The sequence below is a fragment of the Ictalurus furcatus genome, chromosome 6 (genome assembly GCF_023375685.1).
Source record: "Ictalurus furcatus strain D&B chromosome 6, Billie_1.0, whole genome shotgun sequence".
Classification (NCBI taxonomy): Eukaryota; Metazoa; Chordata; class Actinopteri; order Siluriformes; family Ictaluridae; genus Ictalurus; species Ictalurus furcatus.
The window spans coordinates 8,979,330-9,006,387 of NC_071260.1; the positions used below are offsets into that span (position 1 = coordinate 8,979,330).

Sequence of the window (27,058 nt, forward strand, 5' to 3'; positions counted from 1 at the left end):
GAATATAATGTCAAAGCTTTTGATTTGAGACACAGACCAATGACAACTTGACAACTGCAGAAAGGTTTACGAGAGACAGAGCTTGTCAGCCTGTTTGTCAACACTGCTGTACATGAAATCACTAAACATTTTGCAGTTTGACTCGGAAACCAGATGGACAGGGATGTTTTGGCTCTGACATGCCATGCAGTGAATGTCTCTATTATTCCTCCAGATGTACCCAAGATACGCAGGTGAGTGTGTGAACAACATGGCTTGCTCTACCGCTGTTTCTAAGTGTGCATGCAAAGTCATTTGTCAAGTAGAGACCAGACCCCTCTGCTTCACGCCGGGTCATACTGTATCACACCATCCCTGGCAAGGAGTATTTTCATATAAGAACATGACACTTCCCACTAGACAGGAAAGTCAGTGCAAGGAATATTCTGGTGTTTTTACTCACTTACATTATACATACCGTATGTATGTTACAGATGTACTGTACATAATAAAATCTTCAAATGTTACACTAGTCCTAAATTATGAATCATTTTGTAGTTTACCCCGGACGTTTGGGAAGCTCTGGTATAAGATTTAGCCTAATGTTATGTCAGTTATTACTTTTGTACCTTGCTAGACGACAAACAAATATTTCTTAGGTGTGTGTGTGCCTTTTATGTCCAATGGGGATCCTACTCAGGCCATACACAGATAAGGGAAGCCATATTATGTCATGTTCTCTGGATGCGGATTAGTATTTTTGCTATATAGATCGCCACTCTGGGAAAAGCATTAGGTCTAACCAGGCAACTCCATAGCTACACCTCTGTCTGTCCTCTTAAGGAAATGCAAAATTCTGCTATGGACTGTATAATAAAACCATCAGTTGCTGTTCAGTAACTGGGTAGCATTTGTTTACAAAAGAGAAACCATTAAGAAACGCATATATATATATATATATATATATATATATATATATATATATATATATATATATATATATATATATATATGTATGGATGCTGAAAAAACAACAGAAACCAGAAATTCTAATGGTTTCCACTACGACTACTATTAAAACCATTAGTAAATGTAGTGTGTTTTGGGCCATATTCTATTAGGATTTAATGGTTTGTATTGGTTTCCACTAGACATAAACATGCCAGCAATAGAACCCAACAAATTACCAGTAGAGACTCACAATGACCATTATACTTTCCATTAAAACCAATACAATTCACATTATAACCATTAAAACCATTAGATTTTCTGCAGGGTATAGCAGTCAGTTATGTTTTTTTATTTTATTTACACACACCCACCCACACACACACACACACACACGAATGTTTGATTGCGTTTTTTCAAGTGTGCGGCTCTTTACAGTCCACCTTAAAAAAAAAGAAAGAAAAAAAAAGTAGTATAGTTTCCTGAAACGCCCCATGCCTAAAGCCGCACACACACACACACACACACGCGCGCGCTCACACTACCTGCCAGCATAGTGTGTGTGACTGTGTCCAAATTGAAGTTGAAACACACTGACAGGATTTGGATTGAGTCGCTTTCTTTATTATTATTATTATTATTATTATTAATAATAATAATATTATTATTAGTATTATTATATGTCCAAAGGATTTCAATGTGTTTGTGTGTTGTTGTTGCTGCTGCTGGTTTTAAATGTCAGCTCTGATTGGAGACTAAAGGCGGAACATCATATTCAGCGTGTGTAACATTTAAAGACGTCTTTTCAGCTCTCCAACACCTTAAATTTCCTTAAAAAAAAAAAAAAAAAAAAACAAAACTCTAATGACTTTGGACCTCGGACACTTCAGGAGTTTTATTCACAGCTGGACTTCCACTTCACCTTGACGGATTTCTCCCCCAGGTAGCTGCTGGAGTGTTTCTAAAGTGTGACAATGTTGGATAACGACAGGTATGCAGGCAAGAAGAGGAAGAAGCCTGTCCAAAAACAGTAAGTTGTGTTAATTATATTATAAAACATGCTTTGCTGATAGAAAATGTGCTCTTTTTTTTTTTTTTTTTTTTTAAGTGAGTAGGCTGTAAACATGTATCAACAGGTAGCAATAGTAGGCTGTAAAGCTATAAAGTGGTGAGCCACATTGTTGTTTGCTTATTTGTTTTGATTGGGAAACCTGTTTATTATTATTATTATTATTATTATTATTATTATTATTACTGTTATTATTATTATTATTGCCATTCATAATATAATTGAGCATAATTGTTAATCCTCAAAGAGTGACTAGAAATCCTAAATCGCACCCCACTAGATATTTAGTGCGCTCCGCATTGTGTAGCTACCATTATTTCATTTGGTGTTTAGGGCGCCTATGTAGTGAACAAGACAGGATTTGGGCACGAGCGAAGTTCGAGAGCAGGAGCTTTGCTCGCACGCGATGCTCGTGAGAGGGAGGGGGAAGAGCCGGGCTCCTCTGGCCTCAAGTATGTTAGTGTAATCTGATATACACTACACCCCCACCCTCACCACCCATTTCTCTCTCTCTTTTTTTAATGTGGGAAAGCTCTTTTCCCTCTCCACTACCCCTCTGTTGACATATTTTAGGACCCGCTCTGTTTTTTTTTCTTCTTAAAAGAAAAAAAGTTGTTCACACGAAACGAACTGAGCAACCCCAGAAATGAGTGAAACGCACGCGAGTCGAGAATCTGCTACTGCGCCTGCGCACAAGGCTCTGCCTCATTATCGCCATTATTATCGTCTACTGTATGTAAAGGAAACACGAGCTCAGCTAAAGATACATTCTGCTACTATGAATATAGAATATGCTGATTTTATATGCTCAGGGTTTTATACACAATCAAAAGGTTTTCAGTTACAATCCAACTGCATCCTTATCACGTTTAGCAATCCATGGATTTTATTAAAAACAAACAAACAAACAAAACAATGAATCTACATTTTTTAAAGATATTACAACTCTGAGGGTGATGGGTTAACTTTCCTATTTAGATAGGTGTGTGTGTGTGTGTGTGTGTTTGTTTACCCTAATGTTACCTTATTATCAACATACTGTTACTATGTTCATGCAGCTATATTGCTCTGGTTTGTAATAAACAGTAATAGACCAGGATAAGGTTCTTATCCTGATGCAAGTATGTATATATAGTATCATTGCACAATAATAATAATAATAATAATAATAATAATTACCTCAGACATTAACTCATTATGAAAGAGAACTGGAAATATTTTAACCAAAGTGTTTTAAACAAAGTGTTATATTCATAAATGTAAGGAGTAAACATTAAATGTGGAATGTGGAGTTTTGCAGATTCTGCTGTTTTATACAGTCTTTTCTATAATCTTGCATTTTTGTTATACTATGTGCTTCTGGTTTTGTTTATGTATTTTGTTTATTTTTTTTCTTTTTTACATGAACCTAGCTGGCATTGATTTGTTTTCACTGCTGTGAAAATGTTGTATGTTTGAATGCCCTATAGTTTTGGTTGTTGATTTTAGGATTGTGTATGCTATATTACTTAAAGATTCTTAAATATTATCATACTGTTTCATATCTGTAACTAGACTGAAACTGATACTACACATGTAATGTGGACCACCTCATTTCTTCCTTTCGGTCTATCACATAAAACCTCATCTCGCGAATTTATCTCGGTGACGATTGCTACATGTGTTTTAGATGTGTAACATGGTTGATGTGTGATGAGTTCACATTTCATCTGAGTGATTCATATTTAGCAGGCCAGTACTGGGCGCCAGCCAGGCTAAGATCATTTGCAAATGGCGAAGACTGTTGGACTTCACAACCTCGACGCAAGCACGCATGTTTAATTTTAAACCAGAAGAGCGTAGCCATAGCACATCTTGACAACACCTGTGCTCGATTGCGTTCTGAGCGTGTGTAATTATGTTTCGCCTACTTGTTTGCATTACATTTTATTAATGAACCGTTGAACAGAACGTTGCATGTTCAAAGACAAATACAGTCTTGCCAGTCTAAACATAGTCCCATTATTAGCATGGAGGAAGTCGGGGAGTGGTTTTTGATGTGGCTTTGAGGAGAGGAGGTTTAATGTTTCCCAAATAGACGTTGCTTTGGTTGGACACTGTCAGGATGGTGGAGGCTAGAGAGTAGCAGTTCACAACAACACACACAGAGAGGTGGCTTTCTCAAAAATACACATTTACACCATGTAGATTATTATAACCAAGATCTATTGCTTCTTTGTCTCTGAGCACACTTTCACACAACACACAATATCCTAAGAAAACTCCAAGTCCTTATGATTCTTACAGTATGTTACACTACAATTATAAAACTATACCATTAAACTGCAACAAAATACCAGACTGTACACATATGAAAGCTAACCTTTTCTATATGGATGATGGTTGGATGTAAAAAAAAAAAAAACCCAGACAGTCCATTTTTGAAAACACTATAATGACTATAATTATAATAGAAAGACTATAGTCTACGATAGATGTGCACTGTGTGTCACATGATTTCATAGTATTCCAAATGGGACACCTCAAAATGAAGCCTGTGTTGACATCTTTACTTATGTTGCATTTGACTAAATCTCTAAACTAAACTTCTGACTAGGAAAAGCCAACGAAAACTCTTCGGTGGTCTTCTCAAAACCAAGATCAGCAAGTGACGTCAAATCAACATGGCCGCTCACAGCATCAATAACAAACAAAGTAGCACCCCTTACTTTTAAATGAGTTATACTGTATATATACAAGTATTTACTTTAAATCAATCAATACAAAGACATATTCACTTGATAAATCTCTAACGTTGACTATAAAGTTCGTTGTTTTGAGGAGGTAAATATACATCACTCATCAGAGTTAGCTGGATAGGTTGTTTCTAACAAAAGACGTGTGGAGGTGTGCGTGGTTTTTTCCCACTTGGTAGTTTGATTTGGACGGTCATTATGAGAAAATTATGTCATTATGAGTTCAAACTTCCACACTTACAAAGTAAGTCGAACTCAACTTACTCTACTTCATGGTAGCTGATAATCCTGACGTTTCTGTTTTTTGTTCAGAGACACAAAGTAGCCAAAATCCAAAACATCAGTCCATTTTATGTTTGATTATTTTTTTTGACTGATATAAGGTTTATACACAGATTTTAACCCTTAAATTTTGAACAAGTCTATGTGTCTATAATTACTTTGGAAGGTAATAAAATATAAATAAACAACTATAAAATAAAATCCTAGAAACACTGCAATTCTAGGTCACGCAATTCTAATCTCTTATTTATTCTAGTCATTGTTTATGATGGCTTTGTCTTAATTTGTGTTTTTACCCCCACAAATGTTGTTGGATATGCATTTGTCAAGTTTCTCTAGTTTAAAACAAGTCCTGCTTTCATTTTCCTTCAATAGGAAACCCGCTACCGATGCCACCAAGTCCAATCCATCGAAGAGGCACAGGGATCGCTTGAACGGCGAACTGGACAGGCTGACCAACATGCTGCCGTTCTCCGAGAACGTGTGCACTCGCTTGGACAAACTGTCAGTCCTGCGTCTGAGCGTGGGCTACCTGAAAGTGAAGAGCTTCTTCAATGGTTAGTTTGAAACCAGTTTGTTTTATTTGAATAAAAGTAGACAGTGTCAGTGTGGTTTTTGTTCAATCCGAAATCTGTAATGTTTATCGGTCACTATAAGGAATAAAGTGTTTGCTTTAGGGTCATGACCTAACTCAAGTCAGTAACCTAATCTAAGGAAACAAGGAAATCATTTTTGAAACACTCTCCAGCTCAGGTCATCATTGTAATCGAGTCCAGATGTGTTTCCATTGTGATTTAAGTTACAAAACATTTCATGGTACTAGGCTCCATAGAGCAGCCTACAGGGTTCTTCAGTTTGCCCTTTGGATACTAACCCATCACCATGCATTGTGGGATTTTATAAAAACGCTGGAAATCCTCCATTATACACTCCGGCATGGCTCAAAAAAGAAAAAAAAAACATCCAAATTGATTGCACTTTCAGACATACTGTTTCTTTTACAGAAACAGTTCAAAATAGAACCTCTAACTGTCCAAAGAACCCTGAAGAAAGACTTTTTCTCCCCTTAGACTGTTATCCCAAGCAGAATCTACAGATGTTGTAATGATGTCATGACACTCTACTGGGTATATAGTGACTATGGCGGCCATCAAGATGAATATTTTGTGCATAGGAATGATTAGCATGTGGAGAATCTGATTTAACAAACCAGGAGCACATCCTCATGACTTATACTGGTGGCTCCTAAACTGTTAAAGATCAAACAAGTTCATATCAGAAATGAACATCTGCTATGAGACAAATGCCATGCATGACCTGAAATAATGACCAAATGTCTAGACAGTTCGACCTTTAATTCTTTTACTGGATTTCTATCCATTGGCCCTCGCAGCAAATCTATCCATATTCCGAGACACAGCGATACACTGCCATTAGATATATTATGATAAAAATCTGTTTGGCCAGGATTAGAATAAATTGATGCCAAACATGTACTGAACAAAGGAGAAACACGTGGCTTATTGAAATAACTATGCCAGTGAAATGAACATACATGAGCATCTTTTATCTTGCATCAAAGCGATTAGTCATACGAAATGCCATTGAGTCAATCATTTGGCTTCATTCAGTCATGAACCACTCATAAAAAGGCTGGGCTGTCTCTCTATTCTTGTGCTTAACTACACATCTTAACCACACCTTATAGGGCCTAGTCTATGGTTAGAGAAAAAATTCCTTCAAAACTGATCTATTTCATTGATGGACATTTGCCTGAAATGAAGCACATTAAGAATAACTAGCAATTTTGAATTATACTGATTGGCCATGCCGTAAAAAAACAAAAAAACAACAACATTATTTATGTAACACATGCAAATGATTTACACAAGAGCTAGACTGTTTTTGTTTCTTCTTCCAGTGCCTGGAAGTTTGCACTTAAGATGTTGATAATCCTTATGCTTTGACTCCTCCCTGCATTCATGACACCCCTAGTGTCTTACCCTATTCCTCATTTCGCACTTTATGTATGAGCATGCCACACGAAGCGTCCTGTGTTCAGCAAATTAACCGCCAATGAACGTCTGGTAACATGCAGAAGCATCACGGACAAAGCCTCAAGCTGGTTTCACGCTAATCAGTAAAGTGATCTGTTTTGTGCAGCACTCTATAAGTAGCTCTTGGCCAGTCAATAGGAGAGCAAGAGGTTTATCTGAGTCTGGAGTCTGCTCCAAACTATATGAGAGCAAATTCCTTCCACTCATACTTAACATTCGCTTAATCTGGCGCACCAACATTCATTTTTCCAGAGTTGTGTCAACCTGAGCGTAATCGCACATGCTGTAAATATTGCTAGAAGACGTCTTGCTGATATCAGAGGTTCTTAATTATTACGTGTCCCATAAAAACTTTGCTCGCTTATCCTTTATTCTTATCTTGTCTTTGGCTTAACAAGCAGCAAGAGATGATTATGTGTTATGGGAAATCCATACTATCTAATCAGAGTTCCTATGTTGAGAATGTTCACATGATCACATTGTGTTACAGTGTTAATTGTTGAGTGATGCAGAAGCAGACTTCTGTTCCAATTCTTTGCCCATAATTCATCATTTACTCAAAAAGTGCTATTAGTGTCAGCAACTTCAAACCTTTTTACAGGTAGGCATGCTATCAAAAAAAAAATTAAGTGCTAGGAGGCACTTTTTATTTCAGTATACTGTATAGTACATCAAAGATAACCATCAGTGGAAACATGATAGCTTGACTCACTGAACATTTTCAGGTCCATACTCATCCCAAGGAAACTTCCAGAAGAACCACACATAGATGTTTTTCAAACAACTTTTTCATAAACTGTCATGAGAAGTTCTGTATCCGGGATCTTACACTTTGTCATGCAATATTACGTAGACTTCACCTGCAAATGATTAAGTGAGTGGTTTCAAAGATTTCTGATTGTGTTGGCTAGGTGCAAACATTTAAATGAACAATACTTAAAATGGCTGACATTTTGTAAACTGTCCAGTATCAGATTGCTGTATTGTGATTCCAGGCCGATTCCTTACAAGCCTTTGTACACAGTTGAATGTGATTCATTGTGGTTCTGCACATTGTCTTTGTATTCCTCTGACTGAGTTTAAATGTGCATGATTATGTGTTTTTGAAAATGTACAAAGAAAACAGGTTTGGCTGTGATCCATCTAGAGCTGCACATGGACAACGCTCAAAGACGTCGTCTTGCAACTTTTCATTCGGTTTCACAATGACACAATGACATTCCAACACAAATATTTTCCTCCTTGAGCGATTGAGGAAATGCTTAGCACGCAAAGTGGATCTGTGTAGAAAAAAATGCACCTCTTGTTAAGGAGGGGAGAGTTTACACCTCAAGATCTGACTAGGAACAGATGTTTGAACCATTAGTTAAGAGCTAAATCTTTGCTTTGGAAATTGGAAACTGAACCAGCTAAAACAACCATTTATAATGTCTTTTGATAATCCTTACTTTATGATTTGGGGCTTTTGTACTTTCTCTGAGGGTCACATACTTTATTCAGATTTCACTGAGACACAGTGATCAATCAAGGCACCAAAAAGCCCTTTAATTTTTAGCAAATGTGCACCTATCAAAACAACCTTCCACCCCCATGCAAACTGCCGGATTATCAGATCCTGGCGTCTAAATTTAGACATATATTGGGCTAGACCATCTTTGTTTTAAATCGTAATGACGCCAGCACATCGGTTCCTTTTCTCAAGCCTTTGATTATCATCTTGGAAAATGATAAAGATCAGGCGAGCAAAATCCTCAGTGGAGAAAGATGGGCCTCTACGGAATCCAGATAAGCAAGCACACATCAGGGCTTGTGTGGATCTGAGCCGGGTGCAAATAAATGAAGGGTTCTAGCTTGTTCTGTTAAACCGTACTTTCAAAATGTGCAAATATACTCTACCACCTGATGGAGAGGTTGGAACTTATTTACGCTTGTGCTAGAATTTTTTGGAAAGTGGTTGGTAGAAAAACAGTGAGCGCCACCAGTTCCTTCTGGTGAAATTACCTTTGGAATGTGGACTGGTTTGTTCCTGTTTATGTGCATAAACAGAATTGAATAGAGCATAGAACTGATGAATAGATCTTTCATCGAAGTAATGATAGAGAAGACTGATTCATAGAAAGTGAACACAAGTCTCAAAATTTTGCGATATGCCTCAGAACTGATTGCAGGAGTCATCTATTCTCTACCTATTCAAAGGACCTGCTGTGCTTTAGATTGTGAGTAAAACCAGAGTAAGTGCATGCTAGTGTGTGTAATCCATGAGCTAAGCAATTTTAAGCAATCAGATTAAAGGCGTAGTCATAAAATATGTTTTATTATTGCCCAACTCTCTACAGACACCCTTCTCAAGAAAGAACCTGGTGAATCTGTTTTAACTTGGACCGCAAACAAATGGTCAAAAATATAATAAAATCTGGACTGTTTTTTTTAAAACAGGAGTGCCATTTTATTCACACACATATAAGATGTATTTTAATAGCATACCCTTTGAATTAAACCAGAAACCTCTTTATTTACTGTCAGATGAAACGATCAGTTAAAGTCTTCATCTGATGTTCAACTTATAGCTTGCATAGACTTCCTCTCTCGTAATTGGAAAGCAGAAGTCGAGCGTGGTCTTGTCTCATATCCATAGGAGAAAGGTCCGGATTTCCTTTGAAGGTGCTGAGGGCAGGATTTCCATGTTTGAATAGTGTTAACAGATCATAATAAATTAATTTCCTATCATTCATTTGGAGATACTGTATTCACTTCCTGTAATATTTCTTATTTACAAACAGGCGTGATGAGACCTGATATTTATTGTAAGATTGCATTTTGCAGTACTAATATTGCAGACTCCTGCAACATGCAAATTAGCAATTTAAGAGCAGGGAAGCAGTAATAACGATAAATGTGGACAGAAAAAAACCTGAAAGACCTGGTAAAGCTTCTCCAACCCTGCTCATTATTCGCTGTTCCTGAATTTGGTGTGTAACTTTGCAATGTACAGAATAAACATCCTAGATCTCACACAAACACCCCCAAACCACCACCATCCATTTCCATCATCACTCACATCATACTGTAGTCTTGCAAGCCAGACTTCTAGCTAGTGAGTTCGGTTTGTTTTGTCAAATAAACATGGCCAAGAAGATGACCACATGACCACAAGATGACCTTTTCTCATAACTTGTATGTACAATAGATTGAGCTTTTGCGCATGAGACTGCAACTCAACCTTCCCCTAACTACTGTACACCCGGTCTTTCCACAGGTTGTGAGAAACATTGTGAGATACTGGAACATCAAAATCTTGCTTACCTCAGTTTGGCCTTCTGAGCATTTTAAGCATGCATTAACTATAAATATGGCATTTGTAATAAATAAATAAATAAAAATATATATGCATTGTACCATTGCATAAGTGACTTGCAACTTAGCTAAGTAGTTAACTAGTTATACCATTTTATTCAAAATAGTCTAATTTACCAACAGATTTAGCTGCCCATTTTCTCTGTAAGCATTCAACACAATTTACAATACACATATCCCAGACAACATAACACACAACATATTGACCATCCATATATCCAAATATTGCACCTTAAGCAGATGCATTTGTAGTCATATTGCAGCCACATATGGTAGTCTTTTGATTAGTCTCAATGTTAGTATCCTTGAATTCAGGCTCTTTGCAGGTTTTGCAGTTTTACACTGTTTTATAACTGCATTTCAACAGTTTCATACTCTATTTCTGTTGAATGTTGAATGAATGTTGTTGGGAGTACATACAAAGTTTGTAATGTTCTGCCTGAAGCAACATTTCTTTTTCCAGTCTCTCTGTAAGCAAACTTACCCTGAACATTGTATGAAAAAATGTGTACTAGGCCAGATTTGGGAAAAACTTCATTTTGCAGATCAGCTTTTGGACTGAGCACCAATGAGTGTGAGGTTAATGGTTGGGGACCCAATGTTTACTGCAATCAACACACTCATGTCTCTCCTGCAAGGGTCCCTCGGGCCTCTGTAAGCACCGCTGACAAGAATGCTTCCTTATCTGAACAGCTGCCGCAGGAAAAGGCCAGGATGTGGCCTCTCCCTGCTCCGGCCGTCTACTCTAGTCACGCAACTGTTTGGCTGCTACCCATTAGCTCTCTATTGTCTCATTTATTGTCCACACACACACACACACATGCGCACACACACACACACACAAGCCATATTTTTTTACTCCAAAAGCTGAATCCTACACATCTTTTTTTTCCATTGCTTCCACTAGAGCTTTGTTTGTTTCAGGCTCTTTTTTTTTACTTGGCCTTCGTTCCCTGCAGAGATCTGCCTGCTGTTTTCCCTCACCCTTACTTAACTACTGAATATAGACGCATCATATTATTGACTAACTACGCTTGCTCATGGAATAAGCGTGTTTGCACGTTATTTAAAGCAGGGCCACCTTTTAGATTGCTGGTTTCAACAACAGCGAGTTAGTTTGGTAAATCGTACATGAGGGTTTTTTTTTCTCCTCTGTCTTTGTCTTTATTCAGTCTCCCAGAGCAACTCGTGCAAGTCTGAACATGCCTTTCTGTCTCAGATGGTGCATGGTTCCTTTGACATGAAACAAAAGCTTAGTTTAAGATTAAAATTGTGGTGGATGATGGGGCCAAGATGTGAATGTGGTTTGTGTGTTTTCTGGAGAAACTTTGGAAATTCAGGGGGAAAAAAACTATTGCATGGTTTTGCTGATCATGTAGCAATACAAGTTCTTGATTCGATTAGTTCAATGAAACAGGCTTTTACAGTGATAGGGCATGATTTAGGCTGTTATCCAATCTTGGTGTTTTAAATGTTTTTACTCAGGATGGTGAGGACATATTGATAAAACACGTGACAATAGTCAAAACCAGCACAAAACATTCAAAGGCAGTTTCATGTTCACTGACTATGTGCTATGTGTGCCTTTAGGATAAGGGCCTGCCTTGGTTTCAGTTTAGTCAGATTGCTATTTCATAGTTTGTGAAGAAGGACTCAACAAAAGAACAAAAGTGTAATAGTAAACCATTTAAAACCATCCAGATTAACTGTGTGCATTGCTGTGCGTTGCTACTGCCCCGAGAATATCCTCAGATAAAATAACCATCACAGAACCGGGAACTACGAGTTAATTTGACTTCATAAATCAACTGACAGATTTTGTAGTGTGGTCTTCCTTTAAATTCACAGCACTTTGTAGTGTCATTGGAAAGAACTGACACATTGTTCATTGTCTATCTACATTGCTAGTTATGCATGATTTAGGTCTGCCCCAAAGCCATCGTCCATATGGGAAATCTAAGAGATAGCGGCTTGGAGAAACATGTTAAGATACAGGTATAGGTATACCAATACGAATAAGGAAGCCCAGAGTACCAAGTGGTTATTTCTATAGACCTGCACTTCTATAGACCTGCACTTCCTGCTGTAATCATAAATATTCATAACATGCTTCTGCTGAACATTTTGTATTTTAACACATTTAATACTGTTTGCTCTTTCCTTGTGTTATCTGTCTCAGAGAGTTTTTTGTGACAATGTCTTAGTGTTATACAGTTACAAATTGCATTAAATTCAATATAACTTTGAAATATTGCCTGACACAGAATCCAGATACAAGCATATCTACCTTCTTTATTTTATTTATTTATTTATTTATTTAATTTCTGTAGGATTATTGGGCAAAACAAGATTAATAGTACTCAGATAAAATGTTTATTTGGGTAGCAATGGCTTGATTTTTATAAAAGAGTTATTACTATAAAGCATTGACCCTATACAACTACCACACTGTAGTAATGCTGAATCTAAAATTATGAAATCTGAAATCAGAAATAGATGTTGTATGGAATAGACGTTACCTAAAAGGAAACGAAAGAAGATACAAGGACACTTCCCTAACTCCCTAAGCAAAAAAAAAACAGAGACAAAAGGACCCTCTCCCAAAAGAAATGGCAGCCACACCCCTACTGCCAGTGAACCAAGTGAATCATATATACAGTGGTGGATAGAATGCACAAAAACAGGTACAGGGACAACCAAAGCCAAAAATCAGAACAGCAGTCAGAATATAGCATAAAGCAGCACAACCAAACATACACTTTAAACCACCACCACACATGTAACCACCTCCAACATCCCACCCCATTCTCACTCCTCGTCCTCTTTAAACATGGTCGCCATTTAGTGATGTCATCCTGGGAGGCGGGAGCAAGGCAGGCTGGAAACTCTGGGAGGGAGTTCGGACATGCACACAAAAAAAACTTCCCATCCCAAAGATAGCGGGTTGTAACACATGTTCAAACCCTCTAAGAAATGATCGAGATACAGTGGAGCAAAAAAGGGGAAAAAAAAGTCATATAAGCACAGTCTGTTCAAATGAAAGCAAAAAAAAGCTATGTTCACATCGTTCACATTACCTTGAGAAAAAGGACAACTTTAAACACTATTGGGAGCTGCAACCATTGATTGTGCAGCATGAAGTTATATAGTTAAATAGAGCCATTACATAAACCAAACCAAAGCCAAAACGCAACAACACAACTAAAAACATGTCAGTATTCGCTGAAAACAGAAAAGGAAACATCTTGATTAGCACAAGGGAAAAAAATGCACTTTTTCAGTTTGTTATACAATAGTTAGCTTAGCGGGGAAACAAAGATTTCAATCGAAGTTGCTTGTGCTATTTTTTTTCTACTCAGTAACTCTGCTTCCTTTAGGCAGGTATTCAGCATTTGCATTCTCATTAATTCCATGCAAAGTTGACATCATCTAATTTTAAAAACAAACATCTATTTTTTTTAAAAAAAGGACAAAAATAACCCAGTAGATTCATTTAGGTTCATAATGTCTCTGTAAACATCCTGTAGCTGTCAGTTTTCCACAGCCTCTCAGACCGACGTGCTATAACCAATCAGCAGCGAGCATGCAATCTTCAATAAGGACTCTCCCGTTCCTTTGAGTTAAGGTTGTTGTGTTTCTGAAGTTGCTGTTGCGTTTTTGGTTTGTTAATGTTTTTGGGGTTTTTTTGCGCCACTTACAGGCCACCATATACCATAACCATAACCTTGCATGATATACGTCAGTTTGCGTAAATGAGCTAAATCCAACATGAAATGTGTTTAGTGTATTTGGTTAACTTAAAATTTGTAGCAATGAGCAATGATGATGCAGGCTGTCCTTTTTCTCCATTACAGCCACCATGAAGAAAAACAGTTCGGAGTTTCTCACAGTGAACGGTTTAGACACAAGCAAAATGGATACCATGGGCTTCTCAGAGGGGGACCTTCTCCTTCAGGTGATTGATTGTATATTAGCACTAGGACTAAATTTTGATTATTTAATGACATATAATCTGTTTATGCAATCCCCTTTATTGCTCACAGTCAGCAGTTGGGACATAGTGCATGTTGCATAACTCAGTAGCAATACAGAGCTATTAAGGTGGATGAAGGTGACTCCAGGTCATTTCTAAAAAAAAAAAAAAAAAATGAGGACGTTATGACAAGATAGTTTGTTCAGGCTCTGTTTATGAAAGAACAGTCATGCTTAGCAACAGCAAACAATGCAGTCTGGTCATTTCTCCTTTTGCTTGGTTTCTGCTGTACTCAGGAAGTCTCCTTAGTGAAAACGTTCACATTTGTTGTACAACCAATTGATTTGCAAGCATGAGACTGTGGTTATATTATAATGTCAGATGGTTTTATATACCGTTAAATGATCTTATAGTGTATGCAGAGGAAAATATCTTTTTACTACAACACCTAGATAGTAAAGCAAGCTTCTGCATCTCCGAGAGGGGCCAGTTCCTAGTACCATCACATTTATTACAAGACCATTGTCTTTTCTTTGTACTGCATTTATTTTCGCTAGGCTCTAAATGGTTTTGTACTGGTGGTCACTGCAGAGGGTTATGTCTTCTACACGTCACCAACCATTCAGGACTACCTGGGCTTCCATCAGGTGAGAGGCACTAGATACAGTGTACCAGTTACATTACTGAATGGTGACTTAGCTATTATACTTTTGAGAACGGTGTTACAGTTTAATTAAAAAGAAGCTCTGATATTGAGTGCTGGTATTGGTATGAAAATTACTCTTGGATCACACATGAATTGAATTTGCATTGACTTATTTGTGATTAGATGCATCCTATGTGCTTTATGCAATTATAACAGAATGTCAGTATTGTAGAATCGTGTCAGGTATCTGCGATATTTAGAACTATGTATGTATTGTCTATGTATTGTAATAAAATAACTAGATAAATAGATAAATATATAAATAAAACACGCATGAAAGTGTGGGGTTTACTGTTTACTATTTGACACTGTAGACCAATAATGTGTTCTGCAAAAGGTATCCATGTTGTAAACAATACCACACACAACATAGAAACTGTTTTCCATTCGTGTCGGTATGCATGAACAGCTTCTGTAGCCAATTTCATTATTCATGCACTTTAAAATTATTGTTAATTTTTTTTTTCACTTTATTTTGCAGTCTGATATGATCCACCAGAGTGTGTTTGAGTTCATCCACATAGACGACAGAGCCATGTTCCGAAGGCAACTGCATTTTGCCCTGAACCCAACGCTATTAAACGTGGAAGCTGATGGTTAGTCAGTCTTCATTTACTTTGTTATAGATTAGTTTTATATTATTTTTTTTCTCTATTTGACAATGTACAATAAATATTGTTGTGTTCTAGAGCATTTAAAACATTGTGACTGTCGTATTATTAGGATTTATCAGGGTGGAGAGACGCTTTGAGACATTCCAGATAGTAAAACTCTGAAGAAGTGTAATGCACATTTACACCTTAACCTGCACTTTAGGTTTTCTTCAGATTGACATTATCAAAATTCCGAGGGTTTTTAAAAAGCTTATTATTTTGAAAACTCAAGTACTGTTTCGTTGTATAAAGATCTATTAAGGCTCTATCTGTCTCTCTCTTTTTATTAAACAATAGAGACCATGTTATGATCATACTGTACATGCTACTCAGTAAGTTTTATTATTTCTGAAATATTTTACAATCTACAATGCAAGATATTTCACTTTCAAATCTGGGTCATTTCTAAACAAGATATTTTATTTAACGTTTTATTTGAAAACATTTTACCAATCAATATTTTAAATAATATTTTTTCTATAAACCTTTGATTAAATTGTGCTATAAAGGATATCAAAATGCATTAGAACACAAAATACCAAAAGTTAGTGTCACCCTGTTTCCCTCGACAAAAAGCCAGTAGGATCTTTCCATTGGCTTTTGGATTATTGCAGAAAATAAGCTGTGAGGCCCACAAAAGTTTATGATTCTTACATGTTTTGTTCATCAAGACAGTCTTCACAAATAAACACAACTTTTATGAATTATGAAGCCTAAATACAATCGGCAGAAATAAAAAAGCTAACGTTATCAACGAACTACACCACTACTACACAAATGGACTTCAATTTCACCACCGCTAAGCTTTATACCACTACAATTAGAAAAAAAACACTACAATTGGAAAATACTATAAATTGATCAATCTACAAGTTGGAATAGTTTGCAAGAGTGGGAGTATAAACCCAACAAGGATATAGTAAATGAGTTTTCCTGTTCGGCGTGATGACATTTAATGTCCCCAACAACCTTTGTAGTCCCATTTAGCCACTTGCTATCAACCACCTTTTTCAAGACATGTAAAAGTTTAACAAAACCACAAGTGGGGTATTTACTGATGTGTTTTATGTCATAGAATAAAACGTGAAAATATTTTGAGCTTGTGTTTACCACAGACCTTATTACAGGCATTTAACCAAAAACACATTCAAAAAACACATTGACTTTTGGACAATGGAACTGGTAATGCTAAAATACTAACTCATTTCAGTACTTGTTTTTACAGCACTCTATTAAACACACTGCATGTAGCTAGCTAATATCTGTAACGTTCCATGTTAATGGTATTTGAAATTTGCTGAAATATGACTATTTTTAATTGTGACAGAACATTTACACATCGTAAAGCTAGCGAGTACATTAGACCAAGACTAAGCCTGTTTTGTGTACCTACTTTTTACTAAACTAATTGAGTAAAACATTTACTATAAGAAAACTAATATTTTCTTCTCTGCCATGCCGTACTGAGGCTTCTGGTCTCCTCTGACAGGATGTTAATTGGCCATGGCTGTCTATGTTGTGCTTTCATTTTGAATGATGATTGGGTTGCTGATAGAATTAAGGGTTTGGAGTTATAACGTATGTCACTACTACACAAGAAACTTTGTGGGGAAAAAAAAACTATAGGAGAATGGTGAAGCTTAAGTGTTTTTTTTTTGGCTAAAGTGCCAGACCATATAAGGTCACAAAGTGTACTGAAACCAAAGTGACATTTGCTGTAACAACAGGATGTTCACTGTATATCAGTTTGTCACTGTTTATTATATTTCACCTACCAGGTACCCAGAACAGCAGTGACATCACACGGAATATTGTAACCTACGACCCACAGCACATACCACCCGAAAACTCATCTTTCCTAGAGAGGAGCTTTGTATGTCGCTTCCGATGCCTCCTGGACAACTCATCTGGGTTTCTGGTACAATCTAGGATTTTTCCCATTTAAATAGACAAATATTATAGGTGTTCACTGAATACAGGTTATATTCAATATTCATTATGTTTCACTTTTTAGAAACTGAACTTTCAAGGAAGGTTGAAGTTCCTGCTTGGCCAGAATAGGAAGGCTGAGGATGGTTCTCTAGTCCAGCCTCAGCTTTCTCTTTTTGCCATTGCCACTCCTGTTCAGCCATCAGCTATTCTGGAGATCCGTACTAAGACACTAATATTTCAGACCAAGCATAAACTGGACTTTACTCCTATGGGGATTGACTCCAGGTAAATTCTAGAGTTTTCCATAAGGCATATTCTTCTGCTTCTTCTTCTTCTTCATTTTTGTTACACAAGTCATTAATTCAAGCTGAAATACTGAGCTACCCTATTTCTTTTCAGGGGCAAAGTTGTGTTGGGTTACACAGAAATGGAGCTGTGCATGAGGGGGTCTGGATATCAGTTCATTCATGCAGCGGATATGATGCACTGTGCCGATAATCACGTTAGAAGTATGTATATATCCAGGTCTAGATAGAGAAATCTTATAATACAGTATGGAAAAAACAATGTTACATTGTGTGTTGAAGTCTGTACCTTGTTTGTGAATCAGTTATTCATAATGTTTAATACTAAGTACATATTCATGATTAAGCAAAGTGAATGTGCCAGAGTAATTTGTTTAGTTGTTATTTTAAAAAAAAAATCCCTTTATCCCATACTAGTGATAAAGACAGGTGAGAGTGGAATGACAGTTTTCCGACTTTTAACCAAGAATGGAGGATGGGTTTGGGTGCAGGCAAATGCCAGGCTTGTGTACAAAGGAGGACGTCCTGACTTCATTATTGCTCGTCAGCGTGCCCTAGTGTACGTATGAATTAATTAAAAATCCAAAAGGAGCCTACAAAGCACATATGTAAAAGGCTTAAAAATAGAAATTAAGATGTGAGCTCAATTATTTTCTGTTTCCCGTTAGGAATGCGGAAGGAGAGGAGCATTTGCGCCAGAGGAGAATGCAGCTTCCCTTCAGCTTCACCACAGGAGAAGCAGTGCTTTATGATACCTGTCCGATGCTTGACATGACAAATCTCAAAGACACAAATGGAGTTACCCAGAAGACCTTGGTTCCAAGCTCAATCCTTGATTCTATGCAAAAACAGGACAAGTCCATCTATCATCAGGACACCAAACCTCAATTTACAGAAGATGATGCCTTCACGGATAGTTGGGCTCTCTTCAATGTGCCCAATCATACTGTGCAAGATGAAACTGTGAATGAGGAGGACACTGTTGGGTCCATGATCGACACCTTGGAACAGTTGGCTCACAATGGCGATCTGTGCACAGCTCTTCAGCAAATGGAAGTGGACACGGCCGATCTGAAAGAGTGGGAAAATGCCCTTTTGAGGATGACCAAAGATAGTAATGGTAATGACAAACCACTTAGTCTGGATGAAATTCTCACCAATGACATATTCTCCTATGTGGAGGATGCCTTATACAAGGACAACAATACGTGTTGTCTTTCACAACCAAACACCATCAAAACTGATCCATTTGGAGGACATTCGGCAACTACAGTGCATTCAGGTTGTGATTTCACACATTACAACTTCGACAGCGAAGGAGCAGACAAAAATGATTTAAAGGCTGATAGAAAACTGAACTCTATCGCTGTGACTGGGCAACAAATGGACAGAATTGTTGGTACAGATGCTACCATGGGAAACAAAGTCCCATGGTATTCAGATAAATCATCCCAGGATCACCTGAATAACTCATCCCACTCAGAACAGACTGGCCTGTTCACACGTGATAGCAAAGTCTCACAGCTGATCACCCAGACTGAGATGCATCTGGGATTAAAAGTGACACAAAATATATTCAACATTGTTCCTTTCAATGGTTGGGGGCCACCGAAACCCACTGAGAATGGCAGAACATCCAAGCTGGAAAGTACAGAATCCTACTGCCAGTTTGCGTCCTACCCTACTAATAACGCTAAAAATCCACAAATGAACCATGTACCAAATCATATTCACAAACTAAGCCAAACAACTACAAATCTTTGGAACAATATGAGTACAGGGGACCATAATCTCTCCTTGACCCCATCCAAAAACTGTGTCTCCTCTATCATAAACTGCTCAAATCTCTCAAAATTCCCCCAACAAAGCCAGATCCAAGCTTGGCAAAATGCATCACCAGAGCAGCCCTGTGCCAGCCTAGTCAAGAACAGACTTGCATCTGAGGGCTGTTATCATACTTTGGAGACCCCTGGATTCCCTCCAGCTGATCTTCTGCCTGAGATCTCTCAGAGCTGCAATGATAAACATATCAACTTCATCAGTAATGTGTACCAGTCACCACAGAATGGACTGTCATCTAAAGAGTGTTCACCGCTCAGCAGCTGCATGTTCGAGAACCACTCTCCACTAAGTACAAACGCAGATCAGCAGCATCCACAAGCACAGGCTGTGACCATCTCATCATGTAGCAAGAGTACATTACCCATCAACCAGAGTCCACCGCAAGCATCCTGTTACTTTCAATGGGCGTGCAGTGAGCCTCTGGTGGGCACGTCATCGATTCCACAAGAGGATACTTGCATCAGTCCTCCGTCGTGCCAGATAGGACCAGGCATTGCTACTCTCGACAGTCACAGTGTCTTCCAGAGATACCTTGACTGCAATGGACACGTATAGGTAATAAAAACACACATAATTATAATATGTCATAATTAACTTGTAGAAGCTTGTATAGTCCATAGGATATTGGTAGGCGCTGTACTTGGAAAATGAACTCCAGGTAACCTTGAACCTGGAGGCTCTAGTTAAGTTTCTTTCTACATTGGAGGGCCTACTGTTTAGTATGTCCTAATATAAGAAGTCAAATTGTTTGAACTTGGTGGAAATAGTTTTGCAGTGGCGCATGAGTTAATAGATTTATACGAATGAGAACAATTAGAGTTTGAGAAATGCCAGGATTTAGCGATTTTGCCATAGCAAAAATTAACGCAAAATCAAGGACACTCCGCAGTTATTTCGCAGAAGCTTGTGGTTTTTCAAAATTGCCACAGATTTGGGCCAAGACGCGTCATGTGACATCATCACATTCAGCCAAAGCCCTCTTCGATTCACCTGCGTCAAACATGAGTACAGCTAAAAGGTCTCGTTTACCAACAAACATCACTGCGAAAGACCATGCAAAACAATTGCATCCAATTGTAATTTTGCCAATTCAAGTAGTTTTCCTCAAAAAAAAAAAGCACAAATAATTCCACAAATTGTATCACAGATTTTGAAAAAGGCCACAGGAAAATCAAGCATTTTTGACCCCAACAATCACAAAAACCCTCAGTGAAATCCTGTATGGACTGATTACATGATTAAATATTCAGATTTTTACTATCCATAGTTCTAAAAACATTCTTTCTAGATGTTTTTATTGAAATATGGTACTGTGCAAAAGTCTTTTTTTTTTTTTTAGTAAAAACATTTTAGATTTCCAAACCTTAGTTTTCCAGCACAAAATTAAAATGTTACAGAAAAATGTTTGTATGTCAGTAACGAAAGCAGCATATTATGTAAGAGACCACTTTTCATACAAATAAACATAATGAAGGCTGCTGGGTTTTGATACAAATATAAGAAGCAAGTGCGACAGTTAAAGTCTACAGAAGAACTGTGTCTGGTTCTGCAAAATGCTCAATGAATCTTGCAGCTCATTTCTATAAAACTGCACAAATTGTACCTGAGACTGCTATTTTTTTTTTGTTTTAAAGCAAAGGGTCATTACACTAAATATTGATTTTGTTTTATTTATTACTCTTTACTGCACTTTATAGTATTTGTTTTAATGTAGAAAGATTTTATTTCACTATTTTTGAAGGCATCTTTGTTCTACAGCATTTCTTTGCATGTGCCTAAGACTTTTTGCACAGTACAGTATGTTTCCTCAATCACAAGGACAATTCTAGCATTTTAAATAATGATTACTTGCAAGAAAATCTGGTCACTTCCGACTACCTGGGTCAAAGTGTGAGATTCACTTTTAGAAGGAGATCACACTAAGCTAGCAAAGTTTTAGACATCTTTAGTCTTGTGGTTTTTTTTTTTTGGTTTTTTTTTTTACTTTGTTTTGCAAGAAGACTAGGCAAAATTGGAGAATAAGTAAAAACATTCCCACATTGTTTTGTCTGGTTTTCCAGGCTGCCACAGATACATATGATAAGTACATACTAAATTTAAAGTATGAATACTTATTGCAAGTAATCTCTAAAAAAACGAAGTTATAAGTGAAGTAATGGTTTTGTCATGAGTATAGTGTCAGGACACTATAGACCAATATAGACTTGTAGAGGTTTCATGTGCCTCTATGATCATTTGATCACAAACTGTCACATTTTCCTCTTTTACAGGCCAATGACCATTACTTTGAAGACATCACTATTTCCTGTCCTCGCCTTGTCAGTGGACTTTCTGAGAACAGCAAAGGAAGCTGACATTAGTGGACACGCGGGTCTCGGAAAAAAACTTACTGAGCTCCTTTGTTTGAACATTGAAATAGACCCCGCAATGAAATGTACTTGTGTTCTCTATGTTCTGCGCAATTGTTATTCAAGTACAACAACGAAGTAAAGTTGATTGATATTGTTTAATATTAAGCATTGTCTATAGTAGGAATAAGTTCGGTCCAAATTGGAGCCATTGTAATGAAATGAATCTTCAAGTTGTATTTTGAAATGTATTAGACTGATGTTTGATGGCTTGTGACTTGACAGGTTGGCGTTTTGTTGTTGTTGTTATCTAGCTCGCTTTCTTGATTTCTTTTAAAGGATATTCCTTTAGCACAGTGTGTTTTCCACTTTCACAGGGTATCTGATGATATTCACTCTGTATAATGTCAGAGTGAAGTCCACAGAGGAAAAAACGTCCATAGTATTCCACCGATTCTATTGCATGTTTTTTTTATAACATACTACAGAATTATCTACACTTGATCTCCACCAGTCTTTTAAATAACATCGATAACGTAATAGCAATATTTTTAATGCACAGATGATTTTTATCAGCAAGACGCAGTAACATTTACAAAAATTGTTTCGCACTTCTATGCTGTATGTATATTCTATATAATGTATATTCACCTTAAAACTTATATATCATTCACTTTTTTTTTATTCATTTTAACTTTGTGATATTACTTTTCACAAATGAAATAGATTTTCCAAATACAATCATGGAAATCATTTTATATACAGTATATATAAAGAAAAGTTTCACTTGAAGTATTTTTCATTCTGTCTGAAAATTTTTCTAAAATCCAAAATGTATTATGTTATTTTACAGTTGAGGCCAAAAGTTTACATACACTGTAAACTAAAAACTTACAAAACCATACAACTCCTGTGTCAAGTCAGTTAGGGCATCTACTTTATTTCAATACAAGGTAATTTCAATTATAAGTTGCTAAGAGACAGACCTTTTTCAGCTTTAATTTCCTATATCAGATTTTCAGTGGGTCAAAAGTTCATATACTCTTTGTTCGCATTTGTTGTCGTTGCCTTTTAACTGCTTGAACTTGAATCAAACTCTTGGAGCAGCCTTTCACAAGCCCATTCCACTTGACATAACGGGTGTAACTCAGTCAGGTTTCTGGGCCTCCTTGCCCAGACACTATTTCAGTTCAATCCACAAATTTTCAATGGGATGCAGGTCAGGTCTTTGTGATGGCCACTCCAATACTTTCCTGTCTTTAAGCCAGTGGTCACCAACCCTGTTCTTGGAGATCTACCTTCCTGAAGACTTCAGCTCTAACCATAATCGTGCCCACCTGACCTTCCAATCATTGCCTTAAGAAGTTCTTGATCAACTAAAACAGTTGTGTTAGATTTTGGTTGGAGATGCACGAAAGTAGATCTCAATGAAAAGGATTGGTGACCACTGCTTGAGCCATTTTGTTCCACCTTTGGAGGTTTCCTTAGGGTCTTTGTACTCCTGGAAGACCCAGATGCAACCATGCTTTAACATTCTGGCTGATGTCTTGAGGCATTGCTTCAGTATTTCTAGATAATCCTTCCTATTTTCTTGTGCTCCTTCTTTGTATGAAAGGCTTTTAGACCATGGTGATTAACTCTCTTAATGGTGGATGTACATACTTTAGCACCTGATCGCTCCAGCTCCTTCACAAGTTCCTTTTTTGTTGTCTTGGGGTTCAGTTAAACTTTTTGGACCAGCGTTGACTCATATTTGGGAGTTAATTTGTGCCTCTTTCCTTAATGATGCCATGTCTGTGTGGTCCCAAGATTTTTATAACCACACAAAAATTTGACAGATGCTTGTACCTTCAGATGATTGTAAATTGCTCCTAAGACAGAACCAGACTTGTGGAGGTCCACGATAGTTTTCTTTCTCTGAGGTCGTGGCTGAGTTGTTTGGATTTTCCCAAAACAACTGGTTCTAAACACAGCCACATGTGCACTCGCAGTTCAGTTCTAATTTTTACAATTGGCCAATCAGAAGCTTCTAAAAGTCATTACATCAATTTCTGGAATCTTTCAGACTGTTTAAAGAGACAGTCAACTTGTTGTATGCATACTTTCAACTCACTGGAATTCCGATATAGTGAATTAAAGCTGAAATAAATCTGTTTCTAATCAATTGTTTTAAAAATAAAAAGTAGATGCTCTAAAGAAATACCAAAATAAATACAAGGTAACATGAAATGTGTGGAGCTTGAATATCTTTAGCATTGGTGTATGTAAACTTTTGGCCTCAACTGTAATTAATTCAAAGTACTATAGAGTCATAAAATATAATAAGTGTCATACAAATGTCCTTTTTTTGAAACCTTTATGATACAGGTACTTGCTCTCAGTTATTGCTCTAAGTGTTAAACAAAGTACCAGTTCTACACAAACATAAAACTGCATTTTTAGTTACTGAGTTTAGTGGTTCTGTATAGGAATACAGTTTTTCAGCACATCCAGACCCCCCCCCCCCCCCCCCACTACCATGTCGATGTAATAGCTGTGCTAAGAATAATCCACTACCAAAATACTAGCTGTTCAGAGGTGGTTCCTTTGTACTCACAGACAGAGTAAACAAACACAAACTGTGTATAGAAACAGGCTAAAGTTCTCATTCAGTTTCTTTTGTATTTCTTAACAGAAATCCAGTTTGGCTTGTCATTCAAAATACCGAATACATTTGAATTATATTTACTTTTGTGTGTGTTAGTTAATACATCACAAGCTTCAAAGTTTATTTTATTTGAATATTCACTGAGTGTTTAATAGTTTAATAACATATTCATTTAATTTAGTTTTTTTTAAAGTATAAATTAGAAACAAGTCTCACTTGTTTTTATTTAGTATGATTTAGTAAAACACTCATGAATACATGTAACAAAATAGCAGTAAGGTAGGTCAAAATAACCTGATTAAAATATACACTGAAGTTGCTTGTACAGTTGCAGTGAAAATTATTCAACCCCCATTGCAAATCAGGGTTATTGTCAAAATTTATAGACTTTCAGCTGTTTACAGTGAACAAATCAAACAAAAGCAATTGAAATAGTTCAACACAACAAATGCTTCAAGTGGTTTCCCAAAATTCAACTGAAAATGCAACTTATAATTATTTCTCCAGTTTCAAAATTATTCAACCCCTTCATGGCAAGCATCTTTAGTACTTAGTAGAGCACCCTTTTACTGTTATGACCTGCTGCAAACAAGATGCAGAGCTTCTGGCATCCTTCCTGAGGAATCTTAGTCCATTCCTCATGAGCGGTGGCCTCCAGTTCAGTAATATTCTTGGGTTTGCATGCTGTAACCGCCTGCAAATCCCACCAGAGATTTTCTATGGGGTTCAAGTCAGGCGACTGTGATGGCCCTGTAGAATCTTCCAGGACTTCTGTAATTTGGTGGAATTTGAGGTATGCTTGGGATCATTGTCCTGTTGGAAGGTCCAATGACACCCAAGCTTCAGCTTCCTCACAGACAACATGATGTTTTCTCCTAGGATTTCCTGATACTTCAATGAATCCATCTTGCCTTCCCCATGCTGCAGGTTTCCAGTGCCGGAGGATGCAAAGCAGCCCCAGAGCATCACCAAGCCACCACCATGTTTGATTGTGGACAGAGTGTTCTTTCTTTATTCTTCTTACTCCAGACATACCGCTGATCCATCGTGCTGAAAAGTTTTGTTTCATCGCTCCACAGAACAGAATACCAAAACTTCTGTGGCTTTATTATATGATTTTGTGCTGACTTTTCTTGTGCTTTTAGGTCAGTAGTGGTGTACATCTTGGAGTTCTGCCATTGAAACCTTCTGCATTTAGTATCTGCCTTACTGTGCTCACTGAAACCTCAGTGCCTGTTGCCACCAAGTCTTGCTGCAGGTCTTTTGCAGTTACTCGAGGGTTATTCACTACCTGCCGTCTCAGAAATCTGGTTGCAGCCGTGGATAGCTTCCTTTTTCTGCCCCGTCCAGATATTTCATGTATTTTCTACCTAACCATAGCCAGTTCAGGTATTTCATGTGCTCCAGCTCAAGCACACCTGGTACAACTAATGAAGCCCTTGATTAGTTGCATCAGGTGTGCTTGAGACAACACCTGTTTTTGCATATTTGTGCTGTTGTGAGGGATTCTATTCAGGGGGTTGAATAATTTATATATATATATGAAAATGCCCCTAATTTGCATTCTTTTCTGATTCAATATGTAAAGACAATTTTCATTACAAGTTATATTATTGACAAAAACTTAAGGAAAAAGTAGAATCTCTAAAATATTTACATGAATTTTAGAGTTTCTTAGTATTTGGTATGTCCCATTTTTGCTTTAATGACAGTGTGCACTCGAGCCGGCATGGACTCCAGAAGTTTCTGCAAAACCTTGTGATCCATTTGATATCAAATACATCAGAATGTTGTCTGATCAGACGCTTCAATAGAAGAGCTTAGATATGAGGAAAATCTGACCTTTTGTACAGCAGTTAACATGACCAATATCACACATTGGCTTACATTTAAATAAGGACCTGGAAATAGTGCTGTAACTTGAATATTAAACATTGAACATTTACTTTCTTTGTTTTTAAATATTTCAAAATCACAAAACCTTCTGTTTATTTCCAATTTAAAATAATAAAAAAAATATTTTATATAGAAATATGGAGAAATATTTTTTTGGGAAAATAAGCATTTTAAACAAATATAAAAATACAAGGTAATATCAAGACTAACACTATTAACAACAAATGCAACCATTACATGCTATTCCAGAGGGCCAGACACAAAAAGACTTTTAACCTGTATTTCATCTCCTTGCAGCTTTTCTGACAATATATAACAGTATTAGGAATATC

General features: G+C 37.1%; 1 protein-coding gene across 1 annotated transcript; it reads left to right on the forward strand.

The window, feature by feature from the left end:
* Window positions 1-1,472: 1,472 nt before the first annotated feature.
* On the forward strand, window positions 1,473-22,975 carry LOC128608594 (aryl hydrocarbon receptor). Its single transcript, XM_053626446.1, has 11 exons — window positions 1,473-1,957; window positions 5,389-5,570; window positions 14,279-14,379; window positions 14,955-15,044; window positions 15,585-15,699; window positions 17,535-17,674; window positions 17,771-17,973; window positions 18,088-18,197; window positions 18,411-18,552; window positions 18,662-20,390; window positions 22,106-22,975. The coding sequence occupies exons 1-10, from the start codon at window positions 1,902-1,904 to the stop codon at window positions 20,388-20,390; spliced, it is 2,868 nt and encodes a 955-aa protein (XP_053482421.1). The 5' UTR covers window positions 1,473-1,901; the 3' UTR covers window positions 22,106-22,975.
* Window positions 22,976-27,058: the final 4,083 nt, after the last annotated feature.

Bases quoted from the DNA above. Each gene is read 5' to 3' on its own strand.
- LOC128608594 (XM_053626446.1), top strand. From the start codon at position 1,902: ATGTTGGATAACGACAGGTATGCAGGCAAGAAGAGGAAGAAGCCTGTC. The intron at 14,380-14,954 runs GTGATTGATTGT...TATTTTCGCTAG, and splicing joins AGGGGGACCTTCTCCTTCAG to GCTCTAAATGGTTTTGTACT. The intron at 15,700-17,534 runs GTTAGTCAGTCT...TTCACCTACCAG, and splicing joins ATTAAACGTGGAAGCTGATG to GTACCCAGAACAGCAGTGAC.